General features: G+C 47.0%; 1 protein-coding gene across 1 annotated transcript in view; it reads left to right on the top strand.

The window, feature by feature from the left end:
* The first annotated feature begins 7,984 nt into the window (after positions 1-7,984).
* Positions 7,985-21,322, top strand: part of si:ch211-130h14.4 — a 259,467-nt gene continuing 246,129 nt past the window's right edge. Inside the window, exons 1-3 of the mRNA XM_038808643.1 lie at positions 7,985-8,108; positions 9,586-9,652; positions 9,747-9,843. Of these exons, the coding sequence (XP_038664571.1) occupies positions 9,772-9,843 (72 nt within the window). The 5' untranslated portion in view covers positions 7,985-8,108; positions 9,586-9,652; positions 9,747-9,771. The remainder of the gene's footprint in view (positions 8,109-9,585; positions 9,653-9,746; positions 9,844-21,322) is intronic.

Here is a 21,322-nt window from a genome sequence, read left to right on the forward strand (position 1 = left end):
GGACCAACGTGGGTCAAAGACACGGTAGAGTCCCAAACAGGGCCCATATCCTATGAGGTTTCAATAGGAGGTAAGGTGCTGAAGAAACACCTAGACCAAATAAGGGCAGCGGAACCACACCTGGAGGCAGGCAAAGCAGGACCGCCTCAAGCTGGGATAGCCCAGACGGAAAGGATACCCACACCCCAGCCCCGAGCAATTTCTCCAGACCCCGTCATCCAGTCGTCAGAGTCGGAGATGGACACGCTCGACGAGGCCGCCGCGACACCTCTCTCCAAGGAGGAGGAAGAACAACTTCCAAGGAGATCGTCAAGGAAAAGACGGGCACCTATAAGGTACCCACCGCCCACTTCGGAGAACGACCCGGCGGACGACACAGAGGTGACAGACCCAGACATGAGGAGCAGGAAGAAGCTCCGAGGAATGCCAGCTGGCAGGAATTCCTCGGACCTTGGGGGGGAGGGGTGTAATGAACTCCAATTGGCTTTATTGGTTGGCCAATTGGAGTATGAGCTCCCTCAATGATAGCTCATTGAGGGGGCCCATATAATCACCTGTGTAGGCTTTGTGAGCCAGTCTTAAGTTGACTGGACTGCTAGCAGCACTGTTTGTAGCTGCTCCTGTAATATCGTTATTGTAAATAAATATTGGTGTGGTGACGGAACACCTGCCTCCCGTGCATTACCACAGCTTCTCATGCAACAACAGTGTCCTGCGCATCTACCAGGATCTGAGCCAGGAGGTGGCCAGAAGGAGGGCAGCCGACAGACAAATTAAAGAGATTCTGTTTAAAAAGAAGGTCAAGTTTGGGCTACTTTTCCCGGCGCGGCTTTGGGTCACATACTGGGAACAGCAACATTATTTTGACGACCCGGAGGAAGCGATGGACTTCGCTAAGGGGCATGTACTGGTGCCGAACTGAGGACCCATGGACTCAAGTTAGAGTGTATTAAGGGATGTCTGCATCATTTCTTCACAGATTGCCCTTTGTGTTAGCGATGTCGTTTGGCATGCTCTTTTACTTAAAATTGGGGGTGTTCTTGTGTTTGTGTTTGCCTGTTTGAAAGTTTTAAAGTGAAAGCCAAAGTTATAGTTAAAGTTTAAGTTGTTGGGTGCGCTCCCGCTGTCACTAGCGGGGAGAGTACAGACGGTGAAGATGATGATCCTCCCGAGATTCCTGTTTATTTTTCAGTGTCTCCCTATTTTCATTTCGCGGTCCTTCTTTAAAAGAATCAATAAAATCATCCTGGGATTTGTTTGGGCGGGGAAGTCCCCGCAGGTAAAGAGGGGGATGCTGGAACGGAACCGTAGCGAGGGCGGGCTGGCGTTGCCGAACCTCAGCAACTACTACTGGGCGGCTAACATAGCCATGATAAGGAAATGGATGGTGGGTACGAGGTCGGTTTGGGAGCGGGTGGAGGCTGCTTTGTGCAGGGGCACCAGCTTGGCAGCCCTGGTCACGGCTCCCCTGCCGCTTCCGCCGGCCAGGTACTCCACCAGCCCTATAGTGGTGGTGGCTCTGCGGATTTGGGGCCAATGGAGGAGGCATGCGGGGGAAGTGGGAGCGTCGGTCTGGTCCCCAATATGTGACAACCACCGATTTGTCCTGGGGAAGATGGATGGCGGGTTTCGAGCGTGGCGGAGGTCGTGGGTGGGAAGGATGGGCGACTTGTTCCTGGAAGGGAGCTTCGCGAACAGGAGGGCGCTGGAGGAGAAGTTCGGGCTGGTGAGGGGGAATGACTTTCAGTACTTGCAAGTGCGGGATTTTGTACGTAGACAGGTCCCGTCCTTTCCACGCCTTCCACCAAGGGGGATCCAGGACAGGGTAATTTCCAGGGGTGAGGTAGGAGAGGGGAGAGTCTCAGATATTTATAAGGAGCTTATGGGAGCGGAGGACACAGGGACCGAGGAACTGAAACTTAAGTGGGAGGAGCTTGGTGGGGAGTTGGAGAGAAGCGTATGGGCAGACGCTCTGAGGAGGGTAAATGCAACTGCAACATGTGCCAGGCTCGGCCTGATTCAGCTCAAGGTGGTTCACCGGGCCCACATGCGGTGGCCCGGATGAGCAAATTCTTTGGGCTGGAGGACAAGTGTGCTAGATGTGAGGGAGGACCAGCAAACCATGTCCACATGTTCTGGGCGTGTCCAAAACTCAGTGGATACTGGCAGGGAGTTGCGGACGTCATATCCCGGGTACTGAAAACAAGGGTGGTCATGAGTCTAGAGGTGGCGATCTTTGGGGTGTCGGAAGACCCGGGAGTCCAGGAGGGGATAGAGGCCGACGTTGTGGCCTTTGCTTCCCTGATAGCCCGGCGACGAATACCGTTGGCCTGGAGGGAATTAAAGCCCCCAAGGACCGAGTATGGCTGTCGGACATGGCAAGCTTTCTCGGCTTGGAAAAAAATCAAGTTCGCCTTACGAAGATCACTATCGTGGTCCACCCGGAGGTGGCAACCATTCATCGACTTCTTCGCGGGGAACAAATCGTCAGCAGTGGGGGGGGGGGGGGGGGTAGATTAGTGTAGAGTGGGGGGAAGAATAGGCAAGTCCATTTGCGAGAGTGGTACTGTTATTTGCACTATGTTTTTTGTAATTGGTATCTGCACACTAATGTATATAGTTACTGTTTACAATGCCAAAAATACCTCAACAAAATTGTCTGTTAAAAGAAAAATACTTTTCAGCCGAATCTCTCACTGTTTTCTGATGGGTCTGGTAACCAGCAGACATACCACTCCCAGGGGAAACTATTCCTCCAACATTCATCTATGCCTTTTCATCAAAATTTCCCCCTATATCGGGTACAAAGGAGCTGCCCTGTGTGTGACCACTCACTCCATGGCCAACAGCGGAAGTTGTGGGAAGTGTCAGGACAGTTTGGGTTTGGGCAGAGGTTTGTGGCCTCGCTGTATGCAGATGACCTGTTGCTGTATATCTCACACCCATTGGGAGGATCTGGAGTATCCTGGAGAAGTTTGGCTGGTTTTTTGGATACAAGCTAAATATGGAGAAGAGTGAGATGTTCACGATTGAGGCCAGGGTACAGGAGAGGAGGTTGGGAGAGTTACCATTCAAGGTGAGGAGGGGTGGAGAGCTTCAGATACTTGGGCATCGAGGTGGCACAGGAATGGGCGCAGTTGCTTAAACTGATATTGACTCGGTTGGTGGAGCAGATGAAGGGAGGTTTTAAGAGGTGGGATGTATTGCCGCTGGCGGGGTGGGTGCAGACAGTGAAAATTACGGTGTTGCAGCAGATATGTTAGCGACCTTTAAGACTTATCTGCATAGGCACATGAACAGATGGGGTATAGGATATAGGTAATTAGTCCAGATAGGACAGGTAATCGGTGCAGGCTTGGAGGTTGAAGGGCCTGCTCCTGTGCTGCATTGTTCTTTGTTCTTAATTCAGTTAATCCTTGCTCACATACTGCAGTGCTGCTTAGAAGTACTTGTGCGTAATTTAATTATCCAGCTTCCTCCACATCATCTCTGGATGCATTGATTACAAAAGTAGATGGAGGTGCTGGCCGTGCTACCCCAGTTCTCAGGATGTTGTGGATGTGAAAGTGGTGTGGGGGTGGTGGGGGGTTGACACATATGCCATGGGGGGCCGTAATTCAGCAGGGCCTCACTTCCTCGCCCGATGCCAACCTCCACCCCGGCGACTGCCCTTTCTTCGGGCCCGCCGACAGCGTCCAGTGCCCTCTGCTCTGCTGCAGTGAGGGGCCAGCAGTCCCGCTCCAGTCTTCTCCCACTCCATGGGGTTATGAACTGCCTTCTCCTGCACAGAAAACGCAGAGTGTTAGACAGTCCGAGCGACACATGCAGCCCAGGGGATGGATATCTAGTGGCTTCAGTGGCTGCCGACATATGGTGCAAGTCGGGGGTTCGACCATCCTCCGGGTGTGTGGGATGGGGGTTGGTTGGTGGCAGGGGGACAGTGCTGCCTATTCAACCTGCTGCTCTGAGGAAGTTGCGCAGTGTTTCCCAGCACTGCTGGCTGGCCCGGACAGTGTTCCCCATGGCACTGATCACCTCTGCCTCCTCCGTCCAGGCGAACAGCGGCGGCTGGCAGCCTCTTTCCCACCCAGGGTACAGGGTCACCCGCCTCTCCGCCACGGCGTCCAGCAGGGTCTGCAGTTCCGCATCGGAGATTCTCGGGGCCATACGTCTGGCTGCCGTTTTGTTGGCTGGGATGGTGTGTGTGGGGAGTGAAGTGTGTATATGCGGCTGCAGCTTTTCAGCCTCCTGAGTGTCAATCCCGGACCCAGTGAATCCCGTACCGTTTCTCATAATAATGGTAATATTTATTAGTGTCACAAGTAGGCTTATGTTAACACTACAATTAAGTTACTGTGAAAAGCCCCTAGTCGCCAGATCCGGCGCCTGTTTGGGTGCCGAGAGGAAGAATTCACAATGTCCAATTCACCTAACAAGCATGTCTTTCAGGACTTGAGGGAGGAAATCGGAGCACCCGGAGGAAGCCCACGCAGATGGAGAGCGCGCAGACTCCACACAGACAGTGAGCCAAACCGGAAATTGAACCTGGGACCATGGTGCTGTGAAGCAACAGTGTTAACAATTGTGCTACCGTGCTGCCCATTGAAATTGATTGTCTTCCACTTGGCGCCCCTTAATGGTCACTGAATCGGCCCAGGTGCGGCGCTAGTTTCACTGTCGTAGAACTCCACGGGTCCTGCCCCGGCATCAGCACAGTCTCCGGAATGGAGAATCTGGGCGAGGGCAGCACGGCAGCATAAGACCATAAGACATAGGAGTGGAAGTAAGGCCATTCGGCCCATCGAGTCCACTCCGCCATTCAATCATGGCTAATGGGCATTTCAACTCCACCTACCAGCATTCTCCCCGTAGCCCTTAATTCCTCGCGACATCAAAAATTTATCTATCTCTGCCTTGAAGCCATTTAGCGTCCCGGCCTCCACTGCACTCCGCGGCAATGAATTCCACAGGCCCACCACTCTCTGGCTGAAGAAATGTCTCCGCATTTCTGTTCTGAATTTACCCCCTCTAATTCTAAGGCTGTGCCCACGGGTCCTCATCTCCTCGCCTAACGGAAATAGTTTCTTTGCGTCCACCCTTTCTAAGCCATGTATTATCTTGTAAGTTTCTATTAGATCTCCCCTTAACCTTCTAAACTCCAATGAATACAATCCCAGGATCCTCAGCCGTTCATCATATGTTAGACCCACCATTCCAGGGATCATCCGTGTGAATCTCCGCTGGACACGCTCCAGTGCCAGTATGTCCTTCCTGAGATGTGGGGCCCAAAACTGGACACAGTACTCCAAATGGGGCCTAACCAGACCTTATAAAGGCTCAGTAGCACATCGCTGCTTTCATATTCCAACCCTCTTGAGATAAATGACAACATTGCATTCGCTTTCTTAATCACAGATTCAACCTGCATGTTTACCTTTAGGGAATTCTCGACTAGCACTCCCAGATCCCTTTGTACTTTGGCATTATGAATTTTCTCACCGTTTAGAAAGTAGTCTATGCTTGGATTCTTTTTTCCAAAGTGCAAGACCTCACATTTTCTCACGTTGAATTGCATCAGCCATTTCCTGCACCACTCTCCCAAACTGTCTAGATCCTTCTGCAGCCTCCCCACTTCCTCAGCACTACCTGCCTGACCACCTAACTTCGTATCATCGGCAAACTTCGCTAGAATGCCCCCAGTCCCTTCATCCAGATCATTAATATATATGGTGAACAGCTGCGGCCCCAACACTGAACCCTGTGGGACACCGCTGGTCACCGGCTGCCATTCCGAAAAAGAACCTTTTATCCCAACTCTCTGCCTTCTGTCAGACAGCCAATCCTCAACCCATGCCAGTAGCTCACCTCGAACACCATGGGCCCTCACCTTACTCAGCAGCCTCCTGTGTGGCACCTTATCAAAGGCCTTTTGGAAATCCAGATAGACCACATCCACTGGGTTTCCCTGGTCTAACCTACTTGTCACCTCCTCAAAGAATTCTAACAGGTTCGTCAGGCACGACCTCCCCTTACTAAATCCATGTTGACTTGTTCTAATCCGACCCTGCTCTTCCAAGAATTTAGAAATCTCATCCTTAACGATCGATTCTAGAATTTTACCAACAACCGAGGTTAGGCTAAGTGGTTAGCACAGTTGCTTCACAGCTCCAGCGTCCCAGGTTCGATGCCCGGCTGAGTCACTGTCTGTGCAGAGTCTGCACGTTCTCCCTGTGTTTGCGTGGCTTTCCTCCGGGTGCTCCGGTTTCCTCCCGCAGTCCAAAGATGTGCGGGTTAGGTGGATTGGCCATGCTAAATGGCCCTCAGTGTCCAAAAAATGTTAAGTGGGGGGTTACTGGGTTACGGGGATAGAGACGTGGGTTTCAGTAGGGTGCTCTTTGTAAGGGCTGATGCAGATTCTACGGGCCAAATGGCCTCCTTCTGCACTGTAAATTCTATGTGTCTGTGCCCCCTGCTTTCTTTGATATGTAGTAATTACTTGGATATTGGAACACAATAAAATTTCAAACTTGGCAATGATATCAAACTTGGAGGATGGCAGACAGTGAAGGTGATGCTAATAAACTGGATATTGGAACACAATAAAATTTCAAACTTGACAATGATATCAAACTTGCAGAATGGGCAGACAAGTGACAAAGGAAATTTAAATCAAAGAAATATGAGGTGATGCACTTTGGTGAAAGGGATAGGAAGAGGTAATATATAATTAATGTTCTAAAGAGTGTGCAGGAATAGAGCAACCTGCGAATTCACATGTATTGGTTTTTGTGGGTTCCTGCGTGGGTTTCCTTCCACAGTCCAAAGATGTACAGGTTAGATGCATTGGCCATGCTAAATTGCCCCTTGAAATGAAAATGAAAATCTCTTATTGTCACGAGTAGGCTTCAATGAAGTTACTGTGAAAAGCCCCTAGTCGCCACATTCCGGTGCCTGTTCGGGGAGGCTGGTACAGGAATCGAACCGTGCTGCTGGCCTGCTTGGTCTGCTTTAAAAGCCAGCGATTTAGCCTGGTGAGCTAAACCAGCCTTCGTGTCCAAAGATGTGCAAGTTAGGTGGATTGGCCATGATAAATTTCCCCTTCGTGTCCAAAAGGTTAGGTGGGGTTACTGAGTTCTAGGGATAGGGTGGAGGCATGGGCTTAAGACTTAAGTAAGGTGCTCTTTCCAAGGGCCGGTGCAGACTCATAGTCATAGTCTTAGAATTTACAGTGCAGAAGGAGGCCATTGGGCCCATCGAGTCTGCACCGGCCCTTGGAGAGAGCACCCTACCCAAGCCCACACCTCCATCCTATCTCCGTAACCCTACCCCACCTTTTTGTACACTCAGGGCAATTTAGCATGGCCAACCCACCTAACCTGCACATCTTTGGGCTCGATGGGCTGAATGGCCTCCTTCTGCACTGTAGGGATTCTATGCTCATGGAAATGCCCAAATTGAATCAAAGCATATTGAAAGGCATCCCTCCAAATCCCTAGTGGTTATGCTCCCGCCCAGTATATACTGGGTTATTCATGATGCTGAGATTCCAGATAAGCCCAATGTGGAAATGAGGAGACTGACAGGATTTGATTGTGGGGAGTAGCTAACAATGATTGGTGAAAATAGACTGGTGTTTTTCGGCATTTGCAATAAGATGGCAAGTCCTCAGCATGTTCTGCGGTTTTATAAGAGCCTTAAACTATATAGCAAGAAAAACAAGCCTGTAGGGAAAAAAAATATCCAAACTAGTGGATTCAGAGGGACAAAAAGCTGGTCCAGCAATGTAATTTGATGGCCGTTTCTGGCGGTGTTCCGAATTGCTAATCGACTCTTTCCCCCACTCTGAATGGGAAAGTGAGTTTGTGCCTCAACTATAAATACAAACAAGGATTCCAGTCAGTCGCAGCTGCTTCGGAATTAAGTGCTCGGGTATCCGCCCCGCAGTGCAGGAATATAAAAATACCATCACTGCTTTGCCCATCAAGAATGCCGAAGTGCAACCGCTCACAGCACTTTGCGGGCAGAGGGCGGGAATCCAGTCAGCACAGCGTCTCCTGTCACCCAGAGCAACGAAGCTGACGGAAGCTGGCTGCTCGGTCCCTCTTCGGGTAAGTACAAAGTTACTCGACGGGTCTCTCAAATCTCTTGTTATATATTAGTATGTTTTGATTATTTTCGTTTGTTAGGCGGAGGTTTTGGTTTCGAACCATCCCCAGGTTTCTTTTCACCGATTCATCCCCTTTAATTCACCGATTTTCAACAGAAAAGTTGAGACAGTCCCTGGTGCACAGTTTGCATTTCTTTTTAACTAAGTTTCATTTTGGTACGTTGAATTTAATCACTATGTGCCCCTTGACGAATAAGAGACCTAAATACATCCGAATATGATTTGATTTTTAAAAAAAATTAGGTTTCCCTCAAGATGTATTTAAAATTAGTCGCAAGTGTGTAATTTAATCAAAAATACACATTTATGCTACATTTTAACTACATTTTGTGATGAACTGCTAGATAGCAAAGGGCACTACATCATTACTTCAGGCTTATTAACTTCTTGCAGTGGGTAGCCACAGCACGGCATGGTAGCCACATGCACTACCGTGCTACACCTGCCATACCACATTGTCATATCACTTCACCCTAACATGCAAAACCACATCACACATTGTCATACACCAACTCTCACCCACAGGAAAAAGGTAGAGAGATAGAAACAGACTGGAAAGAGAACTAACAAACTCACTATCAACATCCTGGAGTTACTATTAACCAGAAGCTAAACTACACCAGGTATATAAATACTACAGAAAAGCAAATTACTGGGGATGCTGGAATCTGAAACGAAAGAGAAAATGTTGGCAAATCTCAGCAGGGACTTTGCAGAATGTAACTCCTGACTCCACAAAGACAGTCCACCAGTTCCAGGTCACAAATCAGCCTGGGTGAGCGCGGCAACACTCAGGAAGCTCGACACCATCCAGAACAAAGCAGTCCACTTAATTGGCACTCCATCTATACCTTAAACATTCACACATTCCACCACTACAGTGGAGCGCTGTGTCCCGTTCTACAAGGTGTGCTGCAGCAATGCACCAAGTCTTTTTCAACAGCATCTTCCAATCCTGCGATTTCTACCACCTGGATGGACAAAAGTAGGGAACACATGGGAATACCACCACCTGCAGGTTCCCCTCACTGTCGCTGGGTCAAATTCTTGGAACTCCCTCTCTAACATCACTCTGGGTGTATCCAATTGGATGGACAGCTGCTGTTCACCACCACCTTTTCAAGGACAATTAGAGATGAGCAGTTAATGCTAGCCCAGCCAATGACACTTGCACCCCATGAACAAATAAAACAAAACACAAAGAAGTAGATTTAAGGATATAACTAACAGCAACACGGTAGCACAGTGGTTAGCACTGTTGCTTCACAGATCCAGGGTCCCAGGTTTGATTCTCCATCAGTGTAACTGAACAGGCGCCAGAGAGTGGCGACTAGGGGATTTTCAGAGTAACTTCATTGCAGTGTTAATGTAAACCTCCTTGTGACAATAATAAAGATTATTGTTATTATTATTAAAAGAAACAGATGCAGAAGAGAAGAGACTTTGGGAGAGTAAAGTTATAACACATGAAAGCAGCTGAGACTGGTAAGAGCAGCCATGCACTCCAACTGATTGTCCTGTTTTTTCCAATAGCCATTGATAACCCTGCCGTAATTATTTATTATTTATTTCATTTCAGCTGTCCTCATCTTCCCCAACTATAAATGTCTACACATAAAAAAAGCACCCTTCCTTCTCTCTTGGATCTATATCTTCGACCTGAGGACAAAGAACAGGTAGAACCAATGACTTGACTTCCATGATAAACCTTCTAAGTAATAACCATTGGTCAACAGCAATACAACAGCATATTTTCAGTTGAGTTTTGCAAGTCTAACATTTATTTTTTAAAAAATTTTTTAGAGTACCCAATTCATTTTTTCCAATTAAGGGGCAATTTTTAGCGTGGCCAATCCACCTACTCTGCGCATCTTTGGGTTGTGGGGATGAAACCCACACAAACACAGGGAGAATGTGCAAACTCCACACGGACAGTGACCCAGAGCTGGAATCAAACCTGGGACCTCGGCGCCGTGAGGCTGCAGGGCTAGCCCACTGCGCCACCATGCTGCCTAGCAATTCTAACATTTATTATTGATTAATTGAACTAAAGAATGTCAGACTTGGTGTGGGAAATGAAAAAGAAGAAACATTCATACTTATCTCATGGCCTAACACATCTCAGCATATGAAACCAATTAGTAAATTGCTTTGATGAAATACATTAACCTTTATGTAGGCAAATTGAACTCTTTCCTCTAGAGGATTGGTGAAGAATCGATGGGCCGAATGGCCTCCTTCTGCACTGCAGGATCCTATGATTCTTTGACTGGCCTCTTGTGGATCTGGAGATACCTTCGCCTCTTCACTGGTGGCTTCCCACTATTTAGATGGATATTTATGAGGTTATATTGTTGCCATCTGAGCTTTGGCTTTTTAAATACATGTTCTTAATTTCACAGTCATTTAGCACCAAAGTTCTGAAATGTCCTCACTTTACAGCTCCATTTATCCATTGCTCTTTTCTCTTTTGAGAACCTCCTTAATACCAGCCGGTATCAAATCTTTAGTCATTCCACCCAACAGCTCCTTCACTGGCTTGTTGATTTTGTCTGACTATGCTTAAGTGACTTGGCATATGTTTCTGTATTAAAAGCCCTATATAAATCCAAATGGTTGTTACTTATTGGCACGCTTTTCTTCTCTTTCTTCCTGAAGGTGCCGATTAATGTGGAGTACATCAGTGTGGTTGTATTTTATCAACATCAAAGCAAAATACTGCATAATAATAATATAATAGGCTTGAAATCTGAAATAAAAACAGTAAATGCAGGGAACATTCAGCAACATCTGGCAGTATCTGTGGAGAGAAAATATGTGAGAAAGCAGATAAAAATGGCAAGGGAAGAGAAAAGACAGCTACAAATGCAACAAATCTAGGGCGGCATGTGGTTCGTGCTGCTGACTCACGGCGCTGAGGACCCAGGTTTGATCCTGGCCCTGGGTCACTGTCCATGTGGGTCTCACCCCCACAACCCAAAGATGTGCAGGGTAGGTGGATTGGCCACGCTAAATTGCCCCTTAATTGGAAAAAATTAATTGGGTACTCTAAATTTATTTTAAAAAGAAACAAAAACAACAAATCTAAAATGAGAACAGAGAATTCAGGTTGAACTTAATAGGATGGGAATTGAGTCTTTAAACGGGCATAATGAGGATCCAATTTATGGGACTACCATTCAGCGCCTCAAGAATGCCTGAAAGGCATTGAATGAAAATTAGGTCCTGGCTGCCATCTTAAACGGGCATTGGGCATATACATGCCAAAGAGATCAGCAGTCAATGAGAATATTGACTTATATAACAGGACAGATCTGCCCTGCCACCATTCTATTTTAATAAGACTATTTTAAAAGCTAAGATAAAACTTTAAAATAAATAAAATTCTTATTTTATTTTCAGCATTGCTGTTATTTTTGTTTTCTTCTGGGGGGAAATTTCAGGTGAATGAAAGACTTTCCTTTTCCATTCCCATTTACCTGCATTGAATAAGGCAAATTGCATAATGTTCTTTCATATCCAAAATATAACCCATGTTTTGCCACTATTTAGCTTTTGGGACCACGCAATGCCACACCTTCTGTGGGTTGGCCTTTCTGGCCATGTTCTTCATCTCACAGGTATAGTGCTTGACAGTGAGCCATGCCGCAATCCATTATTCAGCTCCTGCCTTTGTTTCTAAAATAGCGAGTCACTGCACAATCTGCTCACAAATGGAAGTAAAATGTGAACTCTGTACACAGCATAAAAGGGAAGAAAATATATTTGAAAGAAACAGCTTCTCTGGTGTACTAAATAAACTTAGTATTTAAAAATTCTTAGTATAACTATAGTAACTTGGACAGATCATGTCATATATCTATAATTGATATTACAAGTTTACAAAATAGAATCTTCTCAAAGGCCTGGGCACATAACGGGCATCCTCAAATTGACAAAGTAATTTCTGCCTGATGGACGGGAGCATTATTTGCTGGCCTGTATGGTGCTCAGCGTTGCTGGAGCAACAGGGATATAAATGGAATGAAAGGACAAAGCCTTTCCTTCCTTAAATACGGAGAGGCACATTTGCAATTGCGTGATTAGCTGAAGAATGATGGACTTTGTTGGCGTTGGCTGTATTGTAGCAGGTCAGGAAAAGGATCGCTTACCACCTAATGTGAGGGCAATTAGAGCTATTACAGCCACATTCCCACAGAAATTGTGGTCTATAAATTGCAGCAAAGTGCCTTTTTGGATAGAACAAGTCAACTAGCTCACTACCTACACTGTCGATGAATTAAAGTTTACCAATTTGTTTTCAGCTACACAATTGTTTAACTTTGATTGCCAATTGCTTATGGATTTATTATTTTTAAAAAAAGAGCATTTCTTCAATCCCCATGGAACAATTAACCAACTCATTTGGCTAGCTGTTTTGTTCAGTCAAATATTCTGCACATCATAATGTGGGAGGGAATCCATGAGTCTCTAGAACATCCATGTGTCTCTCGAATGTCCATGGGTGGGATTCTCCATCCTGCCGCACCTGTTTCCCGGTGCGGTGCATCCCCACCGGTAGCGGGATTCTCCTTCCCGGCAGCCGGCCAATGGGGTTTTCCATTGGGGGCACCCCCACGCTATCGGGAAATCGGCGGGCGTGAATGCGCTGCCAGCAAAACGGAGGACCCCACAGATGGGAAATCTAGCGACATGTTCTCTCGAACATCCATGCGTTTCTAGATCGTCCGTGTGTCTCTAGAATGTCCATTTGTCTCCAGAATGTCCATGTGTCTCTAGAACATCCATGTGTCTCGAATATCCACGTGTCTCACGAATATCCATGTGCCTGTCGAACATCCACGTATCTAGAATGTCCATATGTCTCTAGAACGTCCATGTATCTCTAGAACGTCCATGTGTCTCTAAAGCATCCATGTGTCTCGAGAATGTCCACGTATTTCTAGAATGTCCACGTGGCTCTAGAAATCCACGTTTCTAGAATATCCAAGCAGCACGGTCGCACAGTGGTTAGCACTGTTGCTTCTCAGTGCCAGGGACCCAGTTCAAATCCCAGCTAGGGTCTGTGCGGAGTCTGCTTGTTCTCCCCATGTCTGCGTGGGCTTCCTCTGAGTGCTCCGGTTTCCTCCCACAAGTTCCAAAAGACGTGCTTGTTAGTGTTATGGGCCAGGGTTCAAAAACTTGAAAGTGTATTCGGGAGTTCACCTGACCTATGTTTGAATCAGTAATAACCAAATGTCCTGTGGCCATTTCATTTGTTTAGCCACCTTCTCAAATGAAATTAAAAAGGCTTCTACATCCTTCTCATCAAACCTTGGCAATGCTTGGACATATTTAAATAGATCCCCACCAAGCCTATGATGCTCTTGCTCTTATCACTATCCTCCTCACTATTCCCTGCCAATTTTAACTGACATTCACGTTTGTTGGCCACTTTTTGAAGTTCCCTCTTTTTCTTTTTCCTCTCTCTCTTTTTCTTTTTGCCTGCTCTGTACCTCCCTTTCTCTCACATTTTGTTCTGCTTGGGCTATTCGTTATTTTTCTCTCATTTCAAATTCAAGCTGCTTTAATTCTTTTTCATGTTCAAGCTGCTTTAATTCTTTTTCATGTTCAAGGTGTTTGATCTTTAATAAAATTCTTGCCATTTCCAATGATTCCGACCGTGTCTCAGGCAATTTTAAATGCTTAGCTACCACCGCTGGTTTAGCTCAAGGGGCTGGTTTAGCTCACTGGGCTAAATCACTGGCTTTTAAAGCAGACCAAGTGGGCCAGCAGCATGGTTCTATTCCCATACTAGCCTCCCCGGACAGGCGCCAGTATGTGGCGACTAGGGCTTTTCACAGTAACTTCTTTGAAGTCTACTCGTGACAATAAGCGATTTTCATTTTTTTTTCCAATTACCTCTTTGCGTATTTTGTCAGGCAATGTTAACTGCAATGTCTTTGCCAAATCTAAAAGCCTTTTTTAGTCTCTATTTTTAAGGTACTGCGTGTGACCTTCTCCACCCCAAAAAACATCTGAGCCCTGAAAGAGCCATTTTCTACAACACACTCCCGATTTAAACTTGAATGCAACACCTGAAAAGCAAACACAAATATGCTCACCACTCATTGTCTTTAAGTTCACTAAACCAACCCAATCACGAAAGATAAACTTTTATCCCGGACAAGCCTCCAATATTGTTATGGGCCAGGGTTTAAAAACTCAAAAGTGTATTATGGAGTTCATCTGACCTATGACTTTTTGTTGTACTTGGCTAGGATGAGCACAAGAGCCTTCACTTGAGTGTGATTCAACAGTCTTCCTGGACACTTTAGTCAAAAGAAGCTTTATTCTAAGAACTTTGTTAATATTTATATGAACGTTCAGCAAGAATTTTTATCAATTACAAACATAAAGACACCCCACAGCTACATTAATCTATGTATAAAACTTGATGAATTCCCCTTAACTGTTCCAATTCAAAAACAAAATCCCATAAACCAAACCCCCTTTTCAAGGGCGCGGCCCAGCACTCTATATTCTCACTTGAATAAGACTGGCTTTCCTTGAGATTCTGACCCCGTCTCACCAGCAGGTTTAAGCCCTTCCAGAAAGCAAACTATATCTTTTAAGTTACCATAACAGCAGGTAGTTATAATCAATGTTTTTTTTTCCTGGAACAATTCTTTAAAATGAAAATGGAGAGACAGGAACAAAACACCTCTTTCTCCCTGAGTTCACAGCAGTCAAATGTGAAAGCAAAAGTAAAACTCAGAGACACAGCTCAGCTCCACCCACACAAATGGCATCACTGAAGCCATGTGATAAGATAAAAACCTTTCTTAAAGGGTCACTCCCATGACATTAGGTGAATTGGATATTCTGAGTACCCATCAGCCTCAGTGTATCCAAACACGCGCCATAGTGTGGCGATTAGGGGATTTTCACAGTAACTTCATTGCAGTGTTAATGTAAGCCTACTTGTAACACTGATAAATATTATTATGTGGTGCAGTGGTTAGCACTGGGACTGTGGCGCTGAGGACATGGGTTCGAATCCCGGCCCTGGGTCACTCTCCATGTGGAGTTTGCACATTCTCCCTGTGTCTGTGTGGGTTTCACTCCCATAACCTAAAGATGCGCTGGTTAGGTGGATTGACCATGCTAAATTGCCCTTAATCGAAAAAAAAAATAATTGGGTACTCTAAATTTAAAAATAAGTAAATAAATAAATATTATTATGTCCACGTGTCTCTAGAAATTCCACATGTCTTAAGAATCTCCATGTGTCTCAAGAATATCCATGTGTTTCTAGAGTGTCCATGAGTCTCTAAAACATCATGTGTCTCAAGAACATCCACGTGTCTCTAGAATGTCCACATGTCGGGCAGCACGGTAGCATTGTGGATAGCACAATTGCTTCACAGTTCCAGGGTCCCAGGTTCGATTCCGGCTTGGATCACTGTCTGTGCGGAGTTTGCACATCCTCCCCGTGTGTGCGTGGGTTTCCTCCGGGTGCTCCGGTTTCCTCCCACAGTCCAAAGATGTGCAGTTTAGATGGATTGGCCATGATAAATTGCCCTTAGTATCCAAAAAATTGCCCTTAGTGTTGGGTGGGGTTACTGGGTTATGGGGATAGGGTGGAGGTGTTGACCTCGGGTAGGGTGCTCTTTTCAAAAGCTGGTGCAGACTCAATGGGCCGAATGGCCTCCTTCTGCACTGTAAATTCTATGATAAATGTCTCTAGAAATTCCACATGTCTCTAGAATGTCCACATGTCATGAGAACGTCCACATGGCTTGTGAATGTTCCCATCTCTGGAATGTCCACATGCCTATAGAATGTCCATGTGTCTCTAGAATGTCCATGTGTCTCTAAAACGTCCATATATCTTTAGAATGTCCATGTGTCCTTAGAATGTTGATGTGTCTGTCGAACATCCATATGTCTTTAGAATGTCCATGTGTCTCTAGAATGTCGATGTGTCTTAGAATGTCAATGTGCCTCTAGAACGTCCATTTGTCTTTAGAATATCCACGTATCTCCAGAACGCCCTTGTGTCTCTAGAATGTCCATGTGTCTAGAATGTCTACGTGTCTCTAGAACATCTACGTGTCTAAAATGTCTACATGTCTCGCGAATATTCATGTGCCCCACGAATGTTCACGTGTCTCACGATGTTCACGTGTCCCATGAATGTCCACAGGTCTCACGAATGTTCACGTGTCACGCAAATGTTCATGTGTCGCGCGAATGTTCATGTGTCTCGCGAATGTTCACGTGTACCACGAATGTCCGCGGGTCTCACAAATGTCCATGTGTCTCACGAATGTCCATGTGTCTTTAGAATATCTACATGTTTCTAGAATATCCATGTGTCTTTTGATTCCCAGGCTCCAAATCTGAGCCTTCATATGACTGCTAAGTACATCCACTAAACATATTACAAGTCTACCTTCAAACCTTCCACTTAACAATAGAATTCACAGCAGTTCCTAATTTCCTGCATATCTTCCCTGTCAAACATCCAAATGAACTATTTTTCCCATTTTTATTTTGTCTCATCCAGTGCAGAGTGTACCTCCTCCAGCAGTCACCCGTACATATCCTCACAGTTGACCTCCCCTTGGTCGCCCACGTTGAGCAGTCATTCTACCAGTGAGTGTCCTGGTATCTGTGCGACTATGTTCTTCTGCCAGAGCTGAATTGCTTCTGGTTTGCGCTGGTTTGCACAATGCATATCCAGCCCTCTGCATCCCTACCCAGGGGAATTATTGGGTTACCTCCCCCTCCCCTCGCATAGAACGCACACATGAGGGTGACCCGAAACGCCCACCAGACAACCCCACCGGAGACAATGCAAATCCTGCCCACCCCCTCTTGCCCCACCCAGCAGAGACCCCCCCCCCCTCAAATCGCGCCAATCCCGTTTTCTCCCCACACGGGATTCTCCGCCACATCAGGAACTCCGCTACCAGTGGCGGGCTGCACAGAATCCAGCCCTAATTTAGTAAGAAACTTTTCAGTGATTTAAAATCAGCTTCCTTGCAGGTGGGCAACACACAATTATTGAAAATGCTTATTGTTTGGTGCCAAAACCAATTTCAATTGTATAGTTGAAATTGAACCAGGTTATCACTTTTAAAAATATTGTGGATTTTTAAATGCAAGAGAACTAGAAATAAATATTTCCTATTACACTGCCAATTGTACTGGTTATTAGAATATTGTAGCCCAAATCTTCCGGTTTCGGGATCATCAGAGATTGGATATAATTTGGGAGATGAGGGACCCTGTGGGATTACAAATGCACACACATAAACGGAAATTGCCCAAGAAGTTTAAACCTCCAAGACTGATTTCCACTGTCCAGGACCCTCGGCGAATGTCTCCGACACACAGCTCAATGTCAGAGAGCTGGGTGGTATGCGCAGGGCTTACCCGGATGTGCAACCAGGAAACGTTATGTTGGTTGGTCCTACGGACAGCATGTGGCGTAGTGGATAGCACTGGGACTGCGGCGCTGAGGACCCGGATTCGAATCCCGGCCCTGGGTCACTGTCTGTGTGGAGTTTGCACATTCTCCCCATGTCTGCAGGGGTTTCACCCCCACAACCAAAAGATGTGCAGGTTAGGTGGATTGGCCATGCTAAATTGCCCCTTCATTTTAAGAAAAAAAATTATTGGGTGCTCTGAATTAACAAAAAATGTTGGTTGGTCCTTAGACCAGTTCTGTGATTAGCCAGTGTAACTGAACTGAGCACCATAGCCGACCACCGAGCTACACCCCCAACAACCCGGCTACACCTGTCTATCCATTCACACTCCCACTCACCCCCTAACTCACTCACTCTCACTCACCCAGTCATTTGCTCATGCTTACCAACTCACCCCCTCATCCACTCACTCAATCCCTCACCCACTCCCTAACCCATTTCCTCACCCACTCCCTCACCTGCTCGCTCATTGACTTGCTCGCCCATTCACTCAGTCACTCACCAACTCAGAGTTCCATCAAGAGCAGAAGAGTTCAGCAAAGGAAGATGTTGCAATTTTTGTTTCTATTCCCTTATTGGCAAGGATGAACAGGAAGGTTACTTAGAGTAACAAGAAAAGCTTGGTGTCATAATATGCAGACACACACATAATGATATACAGGCAGGCACAGACAAGCAGCTAATGGACACAGAGAATAGGACATGACCAATAAGCAGGCAGGACACTCACTATAGACGATACGAGGCACTGACACTCCGCCTCTTTTCCACTGATGAACATGTAGAGAGACAGTCAAGGGTGTTGTTACAATCTCACACCTCCACAATGTGGCTAAGAGCTAGCTTGGTTCAGTCAGACAGAGTAACTACACTAAAGTTAGCAGAGAGTCGAACTCACAGAGAACTGTTCCAACTGTGCTATTAGTTCAATAAACCTGATTGAACTAACTTCAAGGTCTGGAGTATCTTTTGATCTAAGCTGCATCCAGTTGCAGCCAGTGTTATACCAGTGTACCCAACACAACATGATACCAGGAGACTACTAATTTAAGGTGGCTTACCTCAGTACGTTCCGTGACGACCAGCAACTGTATCCCGGCACCATGGAGAAGATTCAGGCTCCTCACCAGCTCAGAACCTCCGGCAATCTCAGTGCCAACTGGCGGATATTCAAGCAAAAGTTTCTGCTGTACATCGCAGCCTCAGACCTCGAGGATGCATCTGATGCAAGAAAGATCGCGCTTCTCCTCTCAACAGCGGGCGATCAAGCCATCGAATATTCTACTCGTTTAACTTCACCGAAGGCCGGAGAAGACAAAGTTTCAGACCATCCTGGACAAATTCGATAGTCACTGTTAAGTGGACACCAATGAAATCTTCGAGCACTACATATTCAAACAACATCTTCAAGTTAAGATGAATCTTTCAGTGCCTTCTTAACTAACCTCCGCCTGCTAGCGCTGTCCTGCAACTTTGGTGATATTGCTGACTCTATGATCAGAGACCAAATCGTGTTTAGAGTTCACTCTGATCCTCTGAGAGAGCAGCTCTTAAAAATCAAGCATATGACCCTGCCAGCCGCGATTGAAACATGTACAGTGCATGAGCATGCAAACAATCGGTATTCCCAATACAAATCGGCTGAAAATGATAAACTTGCCTCCCACGAGGTAAAGAGTGTACAGGCCATCTCCTGGATGCAGCGCCTCAGCATTGAAGACAGCAGCCATCTCACATGCTTTTCCCGGAGCCCCACGCATGCGTGATGCGAACGGGATAACAAAGCGACCGACACCCACACTGCGCAGGTGCAGACGTCTGCCGACCGCACCGCGCATGTGCGATGACGTACACCGCGTCACGACAACGACGTCATGACGTGCCTGAACTGCAGCAACACCCACTTTAAGGGACATTGCCCTGCAAGAGGCAGGTGATGTTTAAACTGCGGGAAGCCTGGACACTATGCAGCCTTGTGCAGGTCTGCACCACCAGTCAGAGGCCAGAGCTCCCAATTCCGACGACGGCACGTCCAGAATGTGCAACGACAATTACAGGATTCTGATCCTGGCGGTACACCAGATCCAGAGGACGAGCGCCTGGAGTCTGCCGACCGAGTGGGCATCATTACCACACGTGAACATGCCACACCTAACTCATCTCGCATTCAGTCCATCCTCGCTGTGGATTTGGAGGACGAATGGCGCACGGTGATGCAGGTCAACCGCTGCTGGACACAGGTGCTTCTGCCAACCTCCTCTCACAGGCAGACTTCAAACCCATCAAGAAGCCCCCGCAAGGTCCTTCCAGCCGCCTGCCAGCTCCTGGACTATAACGGTAATGCCATCACGGCTCTGGGGTCCTGCCATCTACTCGTCTTCAACGGAAGCACCCAAGCACGGCTAAGGTTTGAAATTGTCAAGCGGGACAGGGCATCCCTACTGGGCGCGCATGCCTGCAAAAAGCTAAACCTGGTGCAGCGGGTTTATTCAACAACATCCTCCAACATGGATCTTCAAGCTGGCATTGCAACATCCTTGCTCAATATCCAGATGTGTTTGACTGGATGGGCACTTTACCATATCGGTACAAGATCCTACTGCGACCTGATGCCAAGCCAGTGGTCCATGCACCACGCCAGGTCCCGGCTCTGCTAAAGGAGCACCTGAAGGAACAGCTCAAGGAGCTGCAGCAGCAGGGGATTATTCCCAGGGTAACCAAACCGACTGACTGGGTCAGCTCGATGGTGGTGGTTAAAAAACCCTCTGGAGACCTGCGCATCTGCATTGCTCCCAAGGATCTCAACCAGAATATAATGCATGAACACTACCCCATCCCGGAGCGGGAGGAACTCACCAGTGAGATGGCACATGCACGGTTTTTCACCAAGTTAGATGCGTCACATGGATTCTGGAAAATCCAGCTGGATGAGTCCAGCAGAAGGCTCTGCACCTTCAACACACCGTTTGGCAGGTACTGCTATAGCCGTATGCCGTTCGGCATCGTCTTGGCATCGGAGATATTGCATCGCATCATGGAGCAGGTGATAGAGGGCATCGAAGGGGTTCATGCGTACGTGGACAACATCATCATATGGTCCAGGACCCCTGAGAAACATGTTTCCCGTCTCCAGCAGGTATTCTGTCATGTCCACGCCAATGGCCTGAAGCTGAACAGGGCCAAATGTTGCTTTGGCATGTCGACACTCAAGTTCCTTGGAGGCCAGATCTCTCAGCAGGGCGTGTGCCCCGACGCAGACATGGTCAAGGCCATTGCAGCCATGAAGGCCCCGGAAGACAAGAAGGCAGTATTGCGCTTCATGGGCATGGTCAATTTTCTGGGCAGGTTCATCCCAAACATGGCCTCACACACCACGGCCCTACGAAACCTAGTGATGAATCGAGTGGAAGGCGGCCCATCAGGCAGAATGGTTGGAGCTGAAAGCCAAGCTCACCACTGCACCCATAATTGGCATTTTTCGACCCAGACAGGGAAAGAAAAATCTCGACAGATGCGAGCCAGGATGGCATCGGTGCGGTCCTGCTGCAACGCGATGACACCTCATCCTGGGCACCGGTTGCCAACGCATCAAGGGCAATGACGGCCACCTAACAAAGGTATGCACAAATTGAGAAGGAATGCCTGGGCCTTCTCACTGGCATTCTCAAGTTTCACG

This window comes from Scyliorhinus canicula, chromosome 1 (assembly GCF_902713615.1).
Source record: "Scyliorhinus canicula chromosome 1, sScyCan1.1, whole genome shotgun sequence".
NCBI classification, from domain to species: Eukaryota; Metazoa; Chordata; class Chondrichthyes; order Carcharhiniformes; family Scyliorhinidae; genus Scyliorhinus; species Scyliorhinus canicula.